The sequence below is a fragment of the Gossypium hirsutum genome, chromosome A04, assembly GCF_007990345.1.
Source record: "Gossypium hirsutum isolate 1008001.06 chromosome A04, Gossypium_hirsutum_v2.1, whole genome shotgun sequence".
NCBI classification, from domain to species: domain Eukaryota; kingdom Viridiplantae; phylum Streptophyta; class Magnoliopsida; order Malvales; family Malvaceae; genus Gossypium; species Gossypium hirsutum.
In genome coordinates, this window is record NC_053427.1 from 11,404,509 (window position 1) to 11,419,387 (window position 14,879).

General features: G+C 38.2%; 1 protein-coding gene across 1 annotated transcript; it reads left to right on the forward strand.

Moving 5' to 3' along the window:
- The first annotated feature begins 13,506 nt into the window (after positions 1–13,506).
- LOC107948011 (vignain-like) lies at positions 13,507–13,848 on the forward strand. Its single transcript, XM_041111166.1, has one exon. It carries the CDS (start codon positions 13,507–13,509, stop codon positions 13,846–13,848), a length of 342 nt encoding a protein of 113 aa, XP_040967100.1.
- The last annotated feature ends 1,031 nt before the right edge of the window (positions 13,849–14,879 follow it).

The window sequence follows — 14,879 nt, forward strand, 5'->3', positions numbered from 1 at the left end:
GACTAAAGTATTACATTCACATAGCTAAATGGATCACTTTATTAATACACATTCTCATACACATACTTACTTCACACTTCATCGACATATACACACAAGGTATTAACCTATCTAAAAGTCGAAAGTTCGTTAGTCGATTGAACGAATACTATTAAAAACGAATCGACTTTTCCGATGCACACGCGTTTGGGTTTTTCGAGCGTATTAATTGAATGTATTACAGCACAACACACTCACCTTCGAACCCAAGTTTCTTCGGAATTTAGCCGGATATAACCACAAGCACAAATGCCCTCAGGTCTTAGCCCGGATATATCAACTCGCACAAATGCCTTCGGGTCTTAGCCCGGATAAAATCACTAGCACAATTGCCTTCGGGTCTTATCCCGGGTATAGCAACTCGCACAAATGCCTTCGGGTCTTGGCCCGGATAAAATCACTAGCACAATTGCCTTCGGGACTTAGCCCGGATATCATTCAAATGCTCATGCACACATATATCAACAATCATGACACATCCATATTTCACTTTCGTTACTAAGGCTCAAACACAAAGCATTTATTAAACCTTTCCAATTTCGGCTCAATAGCCACACACAAAGAGCATGATTTCAATTGGCTTTATAACATAGTCTCTATGCACATTCGGCTATCCATCATAGTATGACTAATCATTTCAATATAATTCAAGTAGGGTCATTACTCGAAGACTTACCTCGGATGTTGTCGAACAACTTTAATGGCTATTCAATTACTTTTTCCTTCCCTTTATCGGATTTAGCTCCCCTTTGCTCTTGAGCTTAAAGAATACAAATAGGAGTATTCAATATTTAAACCAATAATATGAATTTATTTATCACATTCAGCAATCACATATCATTAAATTTTCAAACCAAAATGTCATCATATGACCACATATACACATATCCATATACTTAAGCTCAATAATTATAATATAATATCATGTACTCACTTTAAGTATATTGCCAAATATACTTAATCATACATACACCTAACCAAAATAATTTCTAAAATCTTTATATCATTTATACACTAAGCCGAATACTCTTACCAAGTTCACCTATATTCTTCAACAAATTCTTCATTGATCAAACACATATTCGGCTAAAGAAATGGCAATTTTAGCAACTTTTGATTTAATACTTAATCAATTATAATACATCTAAATATTCTTTTCATATTATTAACTCAAATCACATACATTATTTAATATAACATTTTCACATTCGGCCTTAGTATCAACCATAGTAGCCGATTCTTCCTACTTTGTACCCATGCATCTATTTGATCCTTAGTTAGTTCAAACACTCACACACTAAGATTCATCCAATTTTAACAAGAAATAAAATCCTTAATCCTCAAACTACCATGGCCGAATGTTATAACCCAAGCCACATATATTGTTCCTCAAGGCCCTTCAAGGACCACATTCGGCACCTCCTTAATAACAACCCAAATTTCAACCTTCAAGAAAGAAGAAAAAAAAATATATGTGCTAAGAGCTTTCAACTACTTGGCCAAATATCAAACCTCCTAACAATCAAAACTTAAGCCATGGAATGATTAGAACTTGAACTAACCACCTTCTTTATACAAAATTTTCCAAGAATTTCAAGGTACTGACCTCTTCTTAATCCTCATCCAAACCGAACATAAAGCAAGAGAACTCTTTCTTCTTCCTTTGATTTTTCGGTCAAGAAGAACAAAGAGGATGAAGCCCTTTTTTTTTTCTAGTTTCGGCAAAATGGGGGAGCAAGGATGAAACAACTTTGGTTTCTCCTCCCACTCCCCTCATATTTTATTGTTCTTAACACAACATGTTGTCATAAACTTTTCATAATATGTTTTACCCATCACAATTTGTCTATCCACCTTGTCATGGCCGGCCACTACTATTTAGGGGGGAATTGACATGCAAGTCCCCCCTTTTTATTTCATGCACTAATAGATCCTTATGCTTTGACCTATCACATTTCAAAATTTTCTCACATAAGTCCTATTTACTAAAATTCACCTACAATTTAAACGAAATTCAAATATGAAATTTTCACACATGCATGTATACATATAATAAGCATCAAATATGATAGCTAATTATTTTTATGACTCGGTTTAGCGGTCCCGAAACCACTTCCCGACTAAGGTAAATTTTGGGCTGTCACAACTCTCCCCCACTTAAGAAATTTTCGTCCCCGAAAATCTTACCGGTAAATAGGTTTGGGTATCGTTCTCTCATAGAGTTCTCAGTTTCCCAAGTAGCTTCTTCGATTCCGTGTTTGAGCCATAACACCTTTACTAACGGAACCCTTTTGTTTCGCAACTCTTTCACTTCACGAGCTAGGATACGAATCGGTTCTTCTTCATAACTCAAGTCAGATTGAATTTCAACCTCTGATGGACTAATTATGTGTGAAGGATCAGATCTATAGCGTCGAAGCATCGAAACATGAAAGACGTCGTGAATCTTTTCAAGTTCAGGGGGTAAAATCAATCGATACGCAACTGGACCGACTCGTTCGGATATTTCGTATGGCCCAATGAATCTCGGACTCAACTTGCCCTTTCGGCTAAATCTGAGTACCTTTTTCCAAGGCGAAACTTTAAGAGACACTTTATCTCCCACCTGATATTCAATGTCTTTTCGTTTCAAATCCGTATACGATTTCTGACGATCTGTGGCTGCCTTCAGACTTTCACGGATTACCTTTACTTTCTGTTCGGCATCTTTAATCAAATCAACTCCGAAAATTTTACTTTCACCGAGCTCGGTCCAAAACAATGGTGTATGGCATTTACGACCGTACAAAGCCTCGTAAGGTGCCATCTTAATACTTGATTGAAAACTATTGTTGTAAGCGAATTCAATCAAAGGTAAATACCGTTCCCATGAGCTACTGAACTCGAGGATGCAACATCTCAACATATCCTCAAGTATCTGAATTATCCGCTCGGATTGACCATCGGTTTGGGGTGAAAAGCAGTGCTAAAATGCAGCTTGGTACCCAAAGCTTCTTGCAATTTCTTCCAAAATCGTGAGGTGAATCTCGGATCTCTATCTGACACGATAGAAATAGGTACCCCGTGTAATCTCACAATCTGAGAAATGTACAATTCAGCTAATTTATCCAATGAAAAATCCGTACGCACGGGGATAAAGTGAGTCGACTTAGTCAGTCTATCGACAACAACCCAAATCGCATCTTTCTTACTTGCTGACAATGGCAGTCCAGACACAAATTCCATTGTGACTCGATCCCATTTCCACTCGGGTATCATGATCGGCTGAAGTAATCCTGAAGGCACTTGATATTCCGCTTTCACTTGTTGACATATTAAACATCTTGAAACAAAGTCGGAGATGTCTCGTTTCATACCATGCCACCAAAACCGACGTTTCAAATCGTTGTACATTTTCGTACTCCCCGGGTGAATTGACATTCGGCTACAATGGGCTTCGTTCAGAATCATCGAAATGAGTTCCGAATTCCTTGGAACACACAAACGACTTCTGAACCTCAAACAATCATCATCATCAATTTGAAACTCCGATTCCTTGTTCGGAACACACTCAGCCCGTTTTGCAACCAATTCATCATCAACTTTCTGGGCTTCATGAATTTGATGAATCAATAATGGTTTGGCTTTTAATTCAGCTACTAACACATTGTCGGGTAGAACAAACAAGTGCACATTCATCGCTTGTAAAGCAAACAATGATTTTCGGCTTAAGGCGTCCGCAACCACATTAGCCTTTCCCGGGTGGTAATCAATGACAAGCTCGTAATCTTTCAACAACTCAAGCCAACGTCTTTGTCGCAGATTTAAGTCTCTTTGAGTCATCAAATATTTGAGACTTTTGTGATCCGAAAATACATGGCACTTTTCACCAAATAAGTAATGTTGCCATATTTTTAAAGCAAATACGATGGCAGCTAGTTCAAGATCATGGGTCGGATAATTTTTCTCATGTGGCTTTAATTGTCTCGACGATAGGCCACCACTCGACCTTCTTGCATCAATACGCAACCCAACCCAAGTAGTGATGCGTCACTATAAATGACAAACTCCTTGCCTGATTCGGGTTGCACTAAAATTGGAGCTTCAGTCAAATAAGTTTTCAGTTGATCGAAACTTTTCTGACATTTCTCCGTCCATTCGAACTTAACATCCTTTTGAAGTAGCTTCGTCATTGGTGTGGCTATCATCGAGAAACCTTTGACAAATCGTCGGTAATAACCGGCAAGTCCCAAAAAGCTCCGAACCTCAGTAATATTTCTCGGAGGTTTCCAGTTAAGTATGGCTGAAATTTTGTTCGGGTCAACTCGAATACCCGATGCGGATACCACATGACCCAAGAAGCTAACCTCTCTTAACCAGAACTCACACTTACTGAACTTAGCATATAACTGCTTATCCCGCAAAATTTGCAACACTAGTCTCAGGTGCTCAGAATGTTCGGTCTCATCTCTTGAATAGACCAAGATGTCATCAATGAACACAACTACGAACCGATCCAAATATGGTCTGAAGATCCGATTCATCAAATCCATAAATACCGCAGGGGCATTAGTGAGCCCAAACGGCATCACTAAGAATTCGTAGTGACCATATCTCGTTCTGAAGGCAGTTTTGGGTGTGTCCGAATCTCAAATTCGCAACTGATAATAGCCCGATCTCAAATCTATTTTTGAAAACACTGAGGCTCCTTTTAGTTGATCAAACAAATCATCAATACGCGGTAACGGATATTTATTCTTTATCGTCACTTTATTCAGTTGACGATAGTCAATGCACAACCTCATGGTTCCATCCTTCTTTTTCACGAACAATACTGGTGCACCCCAAGGTGAAAAACTTGGTCGAGCAAAACCTCTATCCGTCAATTCTTGCAACTGAGCTTTCAACTCTTTTAACTCGGTTGGTACCATACGATACGGAGCCATCGAAATCGGCGTAGTCCCAGGTACAAGCTCAATACCAAACTCTATCTCCCGAACAGGTGGTAAACCCGGTAATTCTTCAGGGAAAACATCCAGGTATTCACAAACCACCGGCACAGATTCGGGTTTCTTTTCTAATTCTTTGTCATCAAGTACATACGCAAGGTATGCTTCGCACCCTTTTCTTACATATTTCTGGGCCAATATTGAGGATATTACAGCTGGCAACCCATCCAAGTCTGTAGACTCAACTCGGATTACTTCGTTATTTGCGCACCTCAAATCAATAGTCTTGCTTTTGCAATTCACAACCGCATCATGCACGGTCAACCAATTCAACCCGAGAATAACATCAAATTCATTAAACGGCAAAAGCATCAAGTCTGCTGGAAAACAGGAACCTCGAATTACTAAGGGACATTTCTTACACACTTTGTCGACAAGCACGTAACGACCCAAGGGATTTGACACCCGAATTACGAACTCAGTAGACTCAATAGGTAAAGTCTTACTGGATGCTAAGGTTTCACATATGTAAGAATGAGTAGAACCGGGGTCAATCAAAGTAATTACATTAGTATCAAAGAGAGTAAAAGTACCGGTAATAACATCAGGCGAAGAAGCATCCTCGCGGGCACGTATAGCATAAGCTCTAGCAGGCGCACGAGCCTCGGATCTGGTCGTAACATCTCTAGATCCTCTCTGACCACCACTAGCATTGCCCGTATTTCCAGATGGTCTACCTCGAGCAGTGGTAGCACCCGGTTTCCCACTCTGATTTACATTCTGTTCAGACAACCTCAGGCAATCTTTAATGAAGTGGTCAACTGATCCGCACTTGTAACAGGAGCGGTCAGGGAATCTACAACTCCCCGAATGCCATTTACCGCAATATCGACATTTCGTTCTGTCTCGACGTTCATTCCCAACACTGGCGACCGAAGTGCCTCGTGTACCCACAGGGGGTCGATCACGATCTCGTCTAAAAAGGCCCGAAGTGCCTCTAGACCGGCCCACATCATCTTGAAATTTCTTCGATGCCTGATGAAGAGACTTTTCCGAGGATCTTTTACGAAACTCTCCAGTTCCCACATCAACTTTTTGTTTTTCTCTTCTAAGCTCTTCGGCTTTACAAGCTCGCTCGACAAGTACTACGAACTCTCGTATTTCAAGAATGCCAACGAACATTTTTATATCTTCATTCAGCCCATCCTCGAAGCGTTTACACATGATAGCCTCGGACGAAACACATTCCCGAGCGTATCTACTAAGTCTAACAAATTTTCGCTCGTAATCAGTTACTGACATAGAACCTTACTTAAGCTCAAGAAATTCCTTCCGTTTTTGATCAACAAATCTCTGACTGATATACTTTTTCCGAAACTCAGTTTGGAAAAACTCCCAAGTTACTTGCTCTCGGGGCACAACAGAAGTCAGAGTACTCCACCAATAGTAGGCAGAATCGCGTAGCAAGGAGATAGTACACTTTAGGCATTCATCGGGTGTACAAGATAGTTCATCGAGTACCTGGATAGTGTTGTCCAACCAAAATTCAGCTTGCTCGGCATCGTCGCTATCCGTAGCTTTAAATTCAGTAGCCCCATGTTTTCGGATTCTGTCAACTGGGGGCTTATTTGACCTTATTTGGTCAGTTTCCGGAGGTATTGTAGGTGCGGGGGTGGTATTTGTCGGGAATGGGGGTTGTGGAACAGCCGTATTAGTTCGAATGTATTGGTTGAACCAATCATTCATCACGCTATAGAAAGCTTGTCTAGCTTCATCATTCGGGTTACTAGCATTAGGTTGAGAGTCCGCCGGCGCTGTCCCTTGTGCGGGAGCAGGCGCTACACTCTCAAGATCATCGGCTACCGCTCGGTCGGGATCGGGATCCATTACTATAAATAAACACATTTGCAAATGTCAGAAATCACCACACTATCAAATAATCACATAAAATGGCATGTATAGCTAGACCCAACGCATTACGGTAGTCCTAGAATCGACTAAACCGTAGCTCTGATACCAATCAAATGTAACACCCCGAACCCGAGACCGTCACCGGAGTCGAACACGAGGTGTTAGCAGACTTTAAACCACTTATAAAAAAAAATTTCCCAGACACTGCCAATCTGCATACTAGTCGCTTTAAAAATCATATCTTGAGTTCAGAAACTCGGAATCCAGTTCCGTAAATTTTCCCTGAAACTAGACCCATATTCCCATCTACATATTTTTTTCTAGAATTTTTGGTTGGGCCAATTAGTACAGTTTATTAGTCAAAGTCTCCCATGTTACAGGGATCAACTACACTGACCTTTGCGCATTACGACTTGGATATCTCCCTGTACAGGGCTTCAATACTGATGTTTTTTGTTTCTATAGAAACTAGACTCAAAGAGGAATCTATACATATATGGCATGACTCCTAATTATCTCTGGTCAATTTATAATGAATTTCCAAAGTCGAAACAGGGAATCCAGAAACCGTTCTGGCCCTGTCTCACGAGAACCTGAATATCTCTTAACATACTGTTCATATGATCGTTTCGTTACTTTCCTATGAAAATAGATTCATCAAGGTTCGCTTACATAATTTATTCACTATTTAATTCCATTCCTACTATTTTTAGTGATTTTCCAAATCTACATCACTGCTGCTGTCAGCATCTGCCTTTAAGGTAGACTTTACCTATTTCATAGTTTCCATGATTCAACTAGCCCTTTTAGCATAAATAGCACAATTTATGATAGTGATTAACCATTCCCATGGCCAATCCTTGTTAAGCATATCCACACCTCTCAATAACCATATCCATACCAAATGATTATAACATTAGACTCAAACATATATAAGCCATTTTCGCATGGCTAACCAAAATTATACAAGTCCAAAGGGTCCATGACCCACAACAAACGGGTAGTCCTATACATGCCATATCCAGAGTTCAACTAAAAGAGTACCAAAAGGGCTTTGATAGTGTGGATGACTTCGACTTCGATGATCCCGAATCCGATATCCGACGAACAAAATCTATAAAACAGAGAGCCAAAGCAACGGGGTAAGCATTTTAAAGCTTAGTAAGTTTCAAGTAATGAAATCGGCTTTGACTAAAGTATTACATTCACATAGCTAAATGGATCACTTTATTAATACACATTCTCATACACATACTTACTTCACACTTCATCAACATATACACACAAGGTATTAACCTATCTAAAAGTCGAAAGTTCGTTAGTCGATTGAACGAATACTATTAAAAACGAATCGACTTTTCCGATGCACACGCGTTTGGGTTTTTCGAGCGTATTAATTGAATGTATTACAGCACAACACACTCACCTTCGAACCCAAGTTTCTTCGGAATTTAGCCGGATATAACCACAAGCACAAATGCCCTCGGGTCTTAGCCCGGATATATCAACTCGCACAAATGCCTTCGGGTCTTAGCCCGGATAAAATCACTAGCACAATTGCCTTCGGGTCTTATCCCGGGTATAGCAACTCGCACAAATGCCTTCGGGTCTTGGCCCGGATAAAATCACTAGCACAATTGCCTTCGGGACTTAGCCCGGATATCATTCAAATGCTCATGCACACATATATCAACAATCATGACACATCCATATTTCACTTTCGTTACTAAGGCTCAAACACAAAGCATTTATTAAACCTTTCCAATTTCGGCTCAATAGCCACACACAAAGAGCATGATTTCAATTGGCTTTATAACATAGTCTCTATGCACATTCGGCTATCCATCATAGTATGACTAATCATTTCAATATAATTCAAGTAGGGTCATTACTCGAAGACTTACCTCGGATGTTGTCGAACAACTTTAATGGCTATTCAATTACTTTTTCCTTCCCTTTATCGGATTTAGCTCCCCTTTGCTCTTGAGCTTAAAGAATACAAATAGGAGTATTCAATATTTAAACCAATAATATGAATTTATTTATCACATTCAGCAATCACATATCATTAAATTTTCAAACCAAAATGTCATCATATGACCACATATACACATATCCATATACTTAAGCTCAATAATTATAATATAATATCATGTACTCACTTTAAGTATATTGCCAAATATACTTAATCATACATACACCTAACCAAAATAATTTCTAAAATCTTTATATCATTTATACACTAAGCCGAATACTCTTACCAAGTTCACCTATATTCTTCAACAAATTCTTCATTGATCAAACACATATTCGGCTAAAGAAATGGCAATTTTAGCAACTTTTGATTTAATACTTAATCAATTATAATACATCTAAATATTCTTTTCATATTATTAACTCAAATCACATACATTATTTAATATAACATTTTCACATTCAGCCTTAGTATAAACCATAGTAGTCGATTCTTCCTACTTTGTACCCATGCATCTATTTGATCCTTAGTTAGTTCAAACACTCACACACTAAGATTCATCCAATTTTAACAAGAAATAAAATCCTTAATCCTCAAACTACCATGGCCGAATGTTATAACCCAAGCCACATATATTGTTCCTCAAGGCCCTTCAAGGACCACATTCGGCACCTCCTTAATAACAACCCAAATTTCAACCTTCAAGAAAGAAGAAAAAAATATATGTGCTAAGAGCTTTCAACTACTTGGCCAAATATCAAACCTCCTAACAATCAAAACTTAAGCCATGGAATGATTAGAACTTGAACTAACCACCTTCTTTATACAAAATTTTCCAAGAATTTCAAGGTACTGACCTCTTCTTAATCCTCATCCAAACCGAACATAAAGCAAGAGAACTCTTTCTTCTTCCTTTGATTTTTCGGTCAAGAAGAACAAAGAGGATGAAGCCCTTTTTTTTTTCTAGTTTCGGCAAAATGGGGGAGCAAGGATGAAACAACTTTGGTTTCTCCTCCCACTCCCCTCATATTTTATTGTTCTTAACACAACATGTTGTCATAAACTTTTCATAATATGTTTTACCCATCACAATTTGTCTATCCACCTTGTCATGGCCGGCCACTACTATTTAGGGGGGAATTGACATGCAAGTCCCCCCCTTTTTATTTCATGCACTAATAGATCCTTATGCTTTGACCTATCACATTTCAAAATTTTCTCACATAAGTCCTATTTACTAAAATTCACCTACAATTTAAACAAAATTCAAATATGAAATTTTCACACATGCATGTATACATATAATAAGCATCAAATATGATAGCTAATTATTTTTATGACTCGGTTTAGCGGTCCCGAAACCACTTCCCGACTAGGGTAAATTTTGGGCTGTCACAACTCTCCCCCACTTAAGAAATTTTCGTCCCCGAAAATCTTACCGGTAAATAGGTTTGGGTATCGTTCTCTCATAGAGTTCTCGGTTTCCCAAGTAGCTTCTTCGATTCCGTGTTTGAGCCATAACACCTTTACTAACGGAACCCTTTTGTTTCGCAACTCTTTCACTTCACGAGCTAGGATACGAATCGGTTCTTCTTCATAACTCAAGTCAGATTGAATTTCAACCTCTGATGGACTAATTATGTGTAAAGGATCAGATCTATAGCGTCGAAGCATCGAAACATGAAAGACGTCGTGAATCTTTTCAAGTTCAGGGGGTAAAATCAATCGATACGCAACTGGACCGACTCGTTCGGATATTTCGTATGGCCCAATGAATCTCGGACTCAACTTGCCCTTTCGGCCAAATCTGAGTACCTTTTTCCAAGGCGAAACTTTAAGAAACACTTTATCTCCCACCTGATATTCAATGTCTTTTCGTTTCAAATCCGCATACGATTTCTGACGATCTGTGGCTGCCTTCAGACTTTCACGGATTACCTTTACTTTCTGTTCGGCATCTTTAATCAAATCAACTCCGAAAATTTTACTTTCACCGAGCTCGGTCCAAAACAATGGTGTAATAACAAATTGATCATGTAATTGTAAAATATCCTATTTTTCACTAACGTTACCAAAATTTGATATTTTAGTTACTCCTCAATCAAATAACTAATAGAGTGCTCATAGCCATTTTTATTGGCATAATAACAAATTGGATAAAGTATAAGAATAGTCACCCAATTATTTAATTCGTTTTATTTTGGTCACTCAATTTTTTTTACTTAGTCACACAACTTTTTGAAATTAAATATTTTAATCATTCTTACTGTTAACTTAGAAATTAACATATATGGAGAAATGTCTTAATATATTTAGGGTAAATTACACCAACAGTCACCCAACTTTGGGGTGGCTGACAAAACAGTCACCTAGGTTTCATTTTAATCACTCAACTTTTGAAAAGTTACAAAATAGTCCTTTTTGCCGTTTTTCGTCACAGACGTCACGGGAAAGTGACGTGGTCAGTGACGGCGTCATTGTTGTCAAAAAATCGTCCAGTTGGCCGGTGACTCACTTTAACAGCCTCCCAGCACCATTTTAGGGCTAGAGAAAAAGAAAAAGAAAGAGGAGAAGGAGAAGAAGAAGAAGAAGAAAATTACTAGGTTCGAGAAATAGGTTAGACAATTGTAAAAAGGAACGACGCGAGCCATAAAGAGAATGGTTACCTGCAGTGAAACATGAAAATGAGCAGCCATAGAAATGAAAAAGGTTGAAGATGAAGAGAGGTGAATGAGCTGTTTGTTTTTTAAGGAGAGTATATAGCGGCGCTGCTAGAGTTTGGAGGCATTAAGACAGTACCAAGCTCACATTCGCAGCCTCAACTCCTACGATCGCCACAAGAAATTCTTGAACAATTATGGTAAAGTTTCCTTAATCGAATTTCTTGTTACAGTTACTGCTTTGTTTTTTTTCACATTAGAAAATATTTGCATTTCCTTAATCTGTGTTACTCGTCAAAAATACTTGTTGTGTTACTTTATTGCTTAGTTAATTGGAAATGGAAATGAAAGGAATTATGCAAATAGTGAGTGTTGTATTTGTTACAGGGCTGCTCAGCCTATTGAAGAGCATTCTCCATTACAAGTATGTAAAACAGGCAAAAAGTTTTATGCAGAGTCGAGGCTTTGGTAATGGGAACACTCGATAAAAGATTAGCTAATATCTTAGAAACCCCCTTTTATTAGGTATCTTTCTTGCATTACAATTCAGTCGACTAAGCTAATATCTAATTTCTTAGGCATATAGTACCAATGTTGCTGCTTTTGGTGTATAAGACGCTACTGTACAGAGAAACCTCCAAATGATCTATTGACTTGATGAGGAATCCTTCTTTAGCTATGAGGGAGAAACAGATTCAAAGACATTGGTGGGTTATGCTTGTGAATGCAGAAGAATTAGATGAGTTCTCGAACAACTGCAGACATCTCCTTTAAGCCATTGGTACTGCAGACAGTTCCATAGTTTTCAGTAGTCCAAAGTTGCAGTTCCAGAATACCCGTAGTAAGAGTTAATATTGGGAGGATTGGCGACCGACTTTCGTGTTTCTAAAATTGATGTTCCCTCAATTGATAGTATTTATGTTGTCTTGTTTGTGTTCTTTGTAAATGGCGGAGGCCTGCCTGTTTGTTTGTAAGCAGCTGTATCATTGTGTTGGTAAAATGACTGTAGACCTATCTTGTTCTTTTTTGTTCAATGAGCTTATGTACTTAATTTACGTGAAAAGGGCGGATTCAGTGACTCTTCTTCTTCTTCTTCTTCTTCTTCTTCTTCTTCTTCTTCTTCTTCTTCTTCCTCTGTTAAAGGGGTTTTTTAAAGTTTTTTTTAACTTTTTTCATCCAACGTGGCAAGTTAACTGGCCACGTCAGCTAGTTAACTTGCCACGTCAGCTGTTCTGTTAACACACTAACGGAAACTGTTAGTTAGTGACTGTTTTGTCACTTTTTTATAGCGTTAGTGACTGTTTTGTTATTTTTCAAAAGTTGAGTGACTGAAATGAAACCTAGGTGACTATTTTGTCAGCTACCTTAAAGTTAGGTGACTATTGGTGTAATTTACCCATATATTTAAGGAGAACTTGGAATACATTGAGAACTTTAACAATGGAGGAAATAGGAGTTTTAAGTTAGGCCTCAATAAATTTGCAGACATGATACAGGATGAATTCATTGCAACTCACACCGGATACAAATGCAGAACAATCCCACAATGTCCGGATGATGAAAACTACTCAAACGCTCCGATAAACTTCGATTGGAGGGACCAAAATACCGTCACTCCTATAAAGTTTCAGGGTCGATGTGGTAAGTTTTGGTATATATAAACCGTTAAATTCTTGACTGAATTTATGTTATAAAAATATTTTAATAATTTCATAATTGAATTGGTTTTCAGTTAACTTAACACACAAAATCATTTAAAAGTTTAAAATAATTAGATAAATATTTTTCCGCCAAGCATTTATTTATTTATTCACTAATACTAGAAAAGGGTTATTTGTTGGTTTACTTTCCGGGATGTTGTTGGGCATTTTCTGCAGTGGCAGCCGTTGAAGGGTTAATCAAAATCAAAACTGGAAAATTTATCTCATTTTCTGAGCAACAACTGTTGGATTGCAGCACAAATGGAGGAAACCAAGGTTGAAATGGAGGATGGATGACGAATGCTTTCGACTACATTAGCCAAAACCAAGGAAAAACCACCGAAAAAAGCTACCCATATCAACAAATGCAAGAAACTTGCAACACACAGATAAACAAAGTTGCCACCATCAGTGTCTATCGAATGGTGCCTGAAAACGACGAAGAAGCACTGCTTAAGGCCGTCACGAATCAACCGGTCTCGGTTGCACTTGTAGGCCATGGACGAGACTTTAAGTTTTACAATGGTGGAGTGTTTACAGGAGATTGTGGAAATTCTCTCTCCCATGCAGTCACCATTGTTGGATATGGGACAAGTGAAGAAGGTTTAATCTATTGGTTGATTAAGAATTCATAGGGAGAAACCCGGCGTGAAAATGGGTATATGAAGATTCAAAGGAATGTGAATATGCAAGGTGGCTTATGTGGTATTGCCATGAAAGCTTCGTACCCAATTGCATAAGTTCATATAGGCCAGTTACTATAATTAGCTAGTCGTGTCAAATGGTCTAAGATATATGTTGTATTTGTTTTTTTTTTTCCTTTCATTTGGTATTGATGTCTGTTATCTCAATGGCAATTTTTTATCATTATAATGAATAAATGATTATTTATTAAAAAGAAAGCTTCCAAAAGCAAATCAAAGTGGCAATGTAGCAAAAGTTTGATAGTTATGTATGGGAACAACTATTTGCTTGATTAGCTTCTCCATCAACATGGAAAAGGTGCAAAAATGGAAGCTGGACATGAGCCGCTTTCCATCAACAATGAAAGCACGGATAAGTGAACGGCCAAAGTCATTGCTTTCTAACTTTCAAATAATAGTCAAACTATCTCCTTCTAATTTTATGTTTTGAAAATCCATGTCCAGGGCAAAAAGCAAAGCACGAAAGACAGTATAAGCTTCTGCTACGAATGCATAAGAAAGAGAGATGGCGCTTAAGGTACACACATCCATCATTGCCCTTGTATGATCATGAATTAGAATGTATAGCCTCTCACCCGTCCTGTCTACTGGTACGGATGAGAAACCACCAAAACATGTATAAGTGAAAAACCTTGAAATAAAGTAAAAAATAAAATTTAAAACATATTTTATAAAACCATCAGAATAACTTTTAGACCTATTGGAGGCTTTAAAAACAATTTATGATATGTCCTTACTCATCCTGGCTATAAAAGAGGTCATGGACCTTCGAATCAATTTTGGAACATAAAAACACACTTTGTAGGTGTAAGCACTGTAGCATCGCTACAACTTGGGAGAAGTACCGACACTTCTCTCTTCTAGTATAGATTTTAACATCCTGTCTCACTTGTTGCAATACCATAAGGTTCAGGTATCGAAACTACTACCTTGGAGCAAAAATTTAACTTAAAACTCTCCTA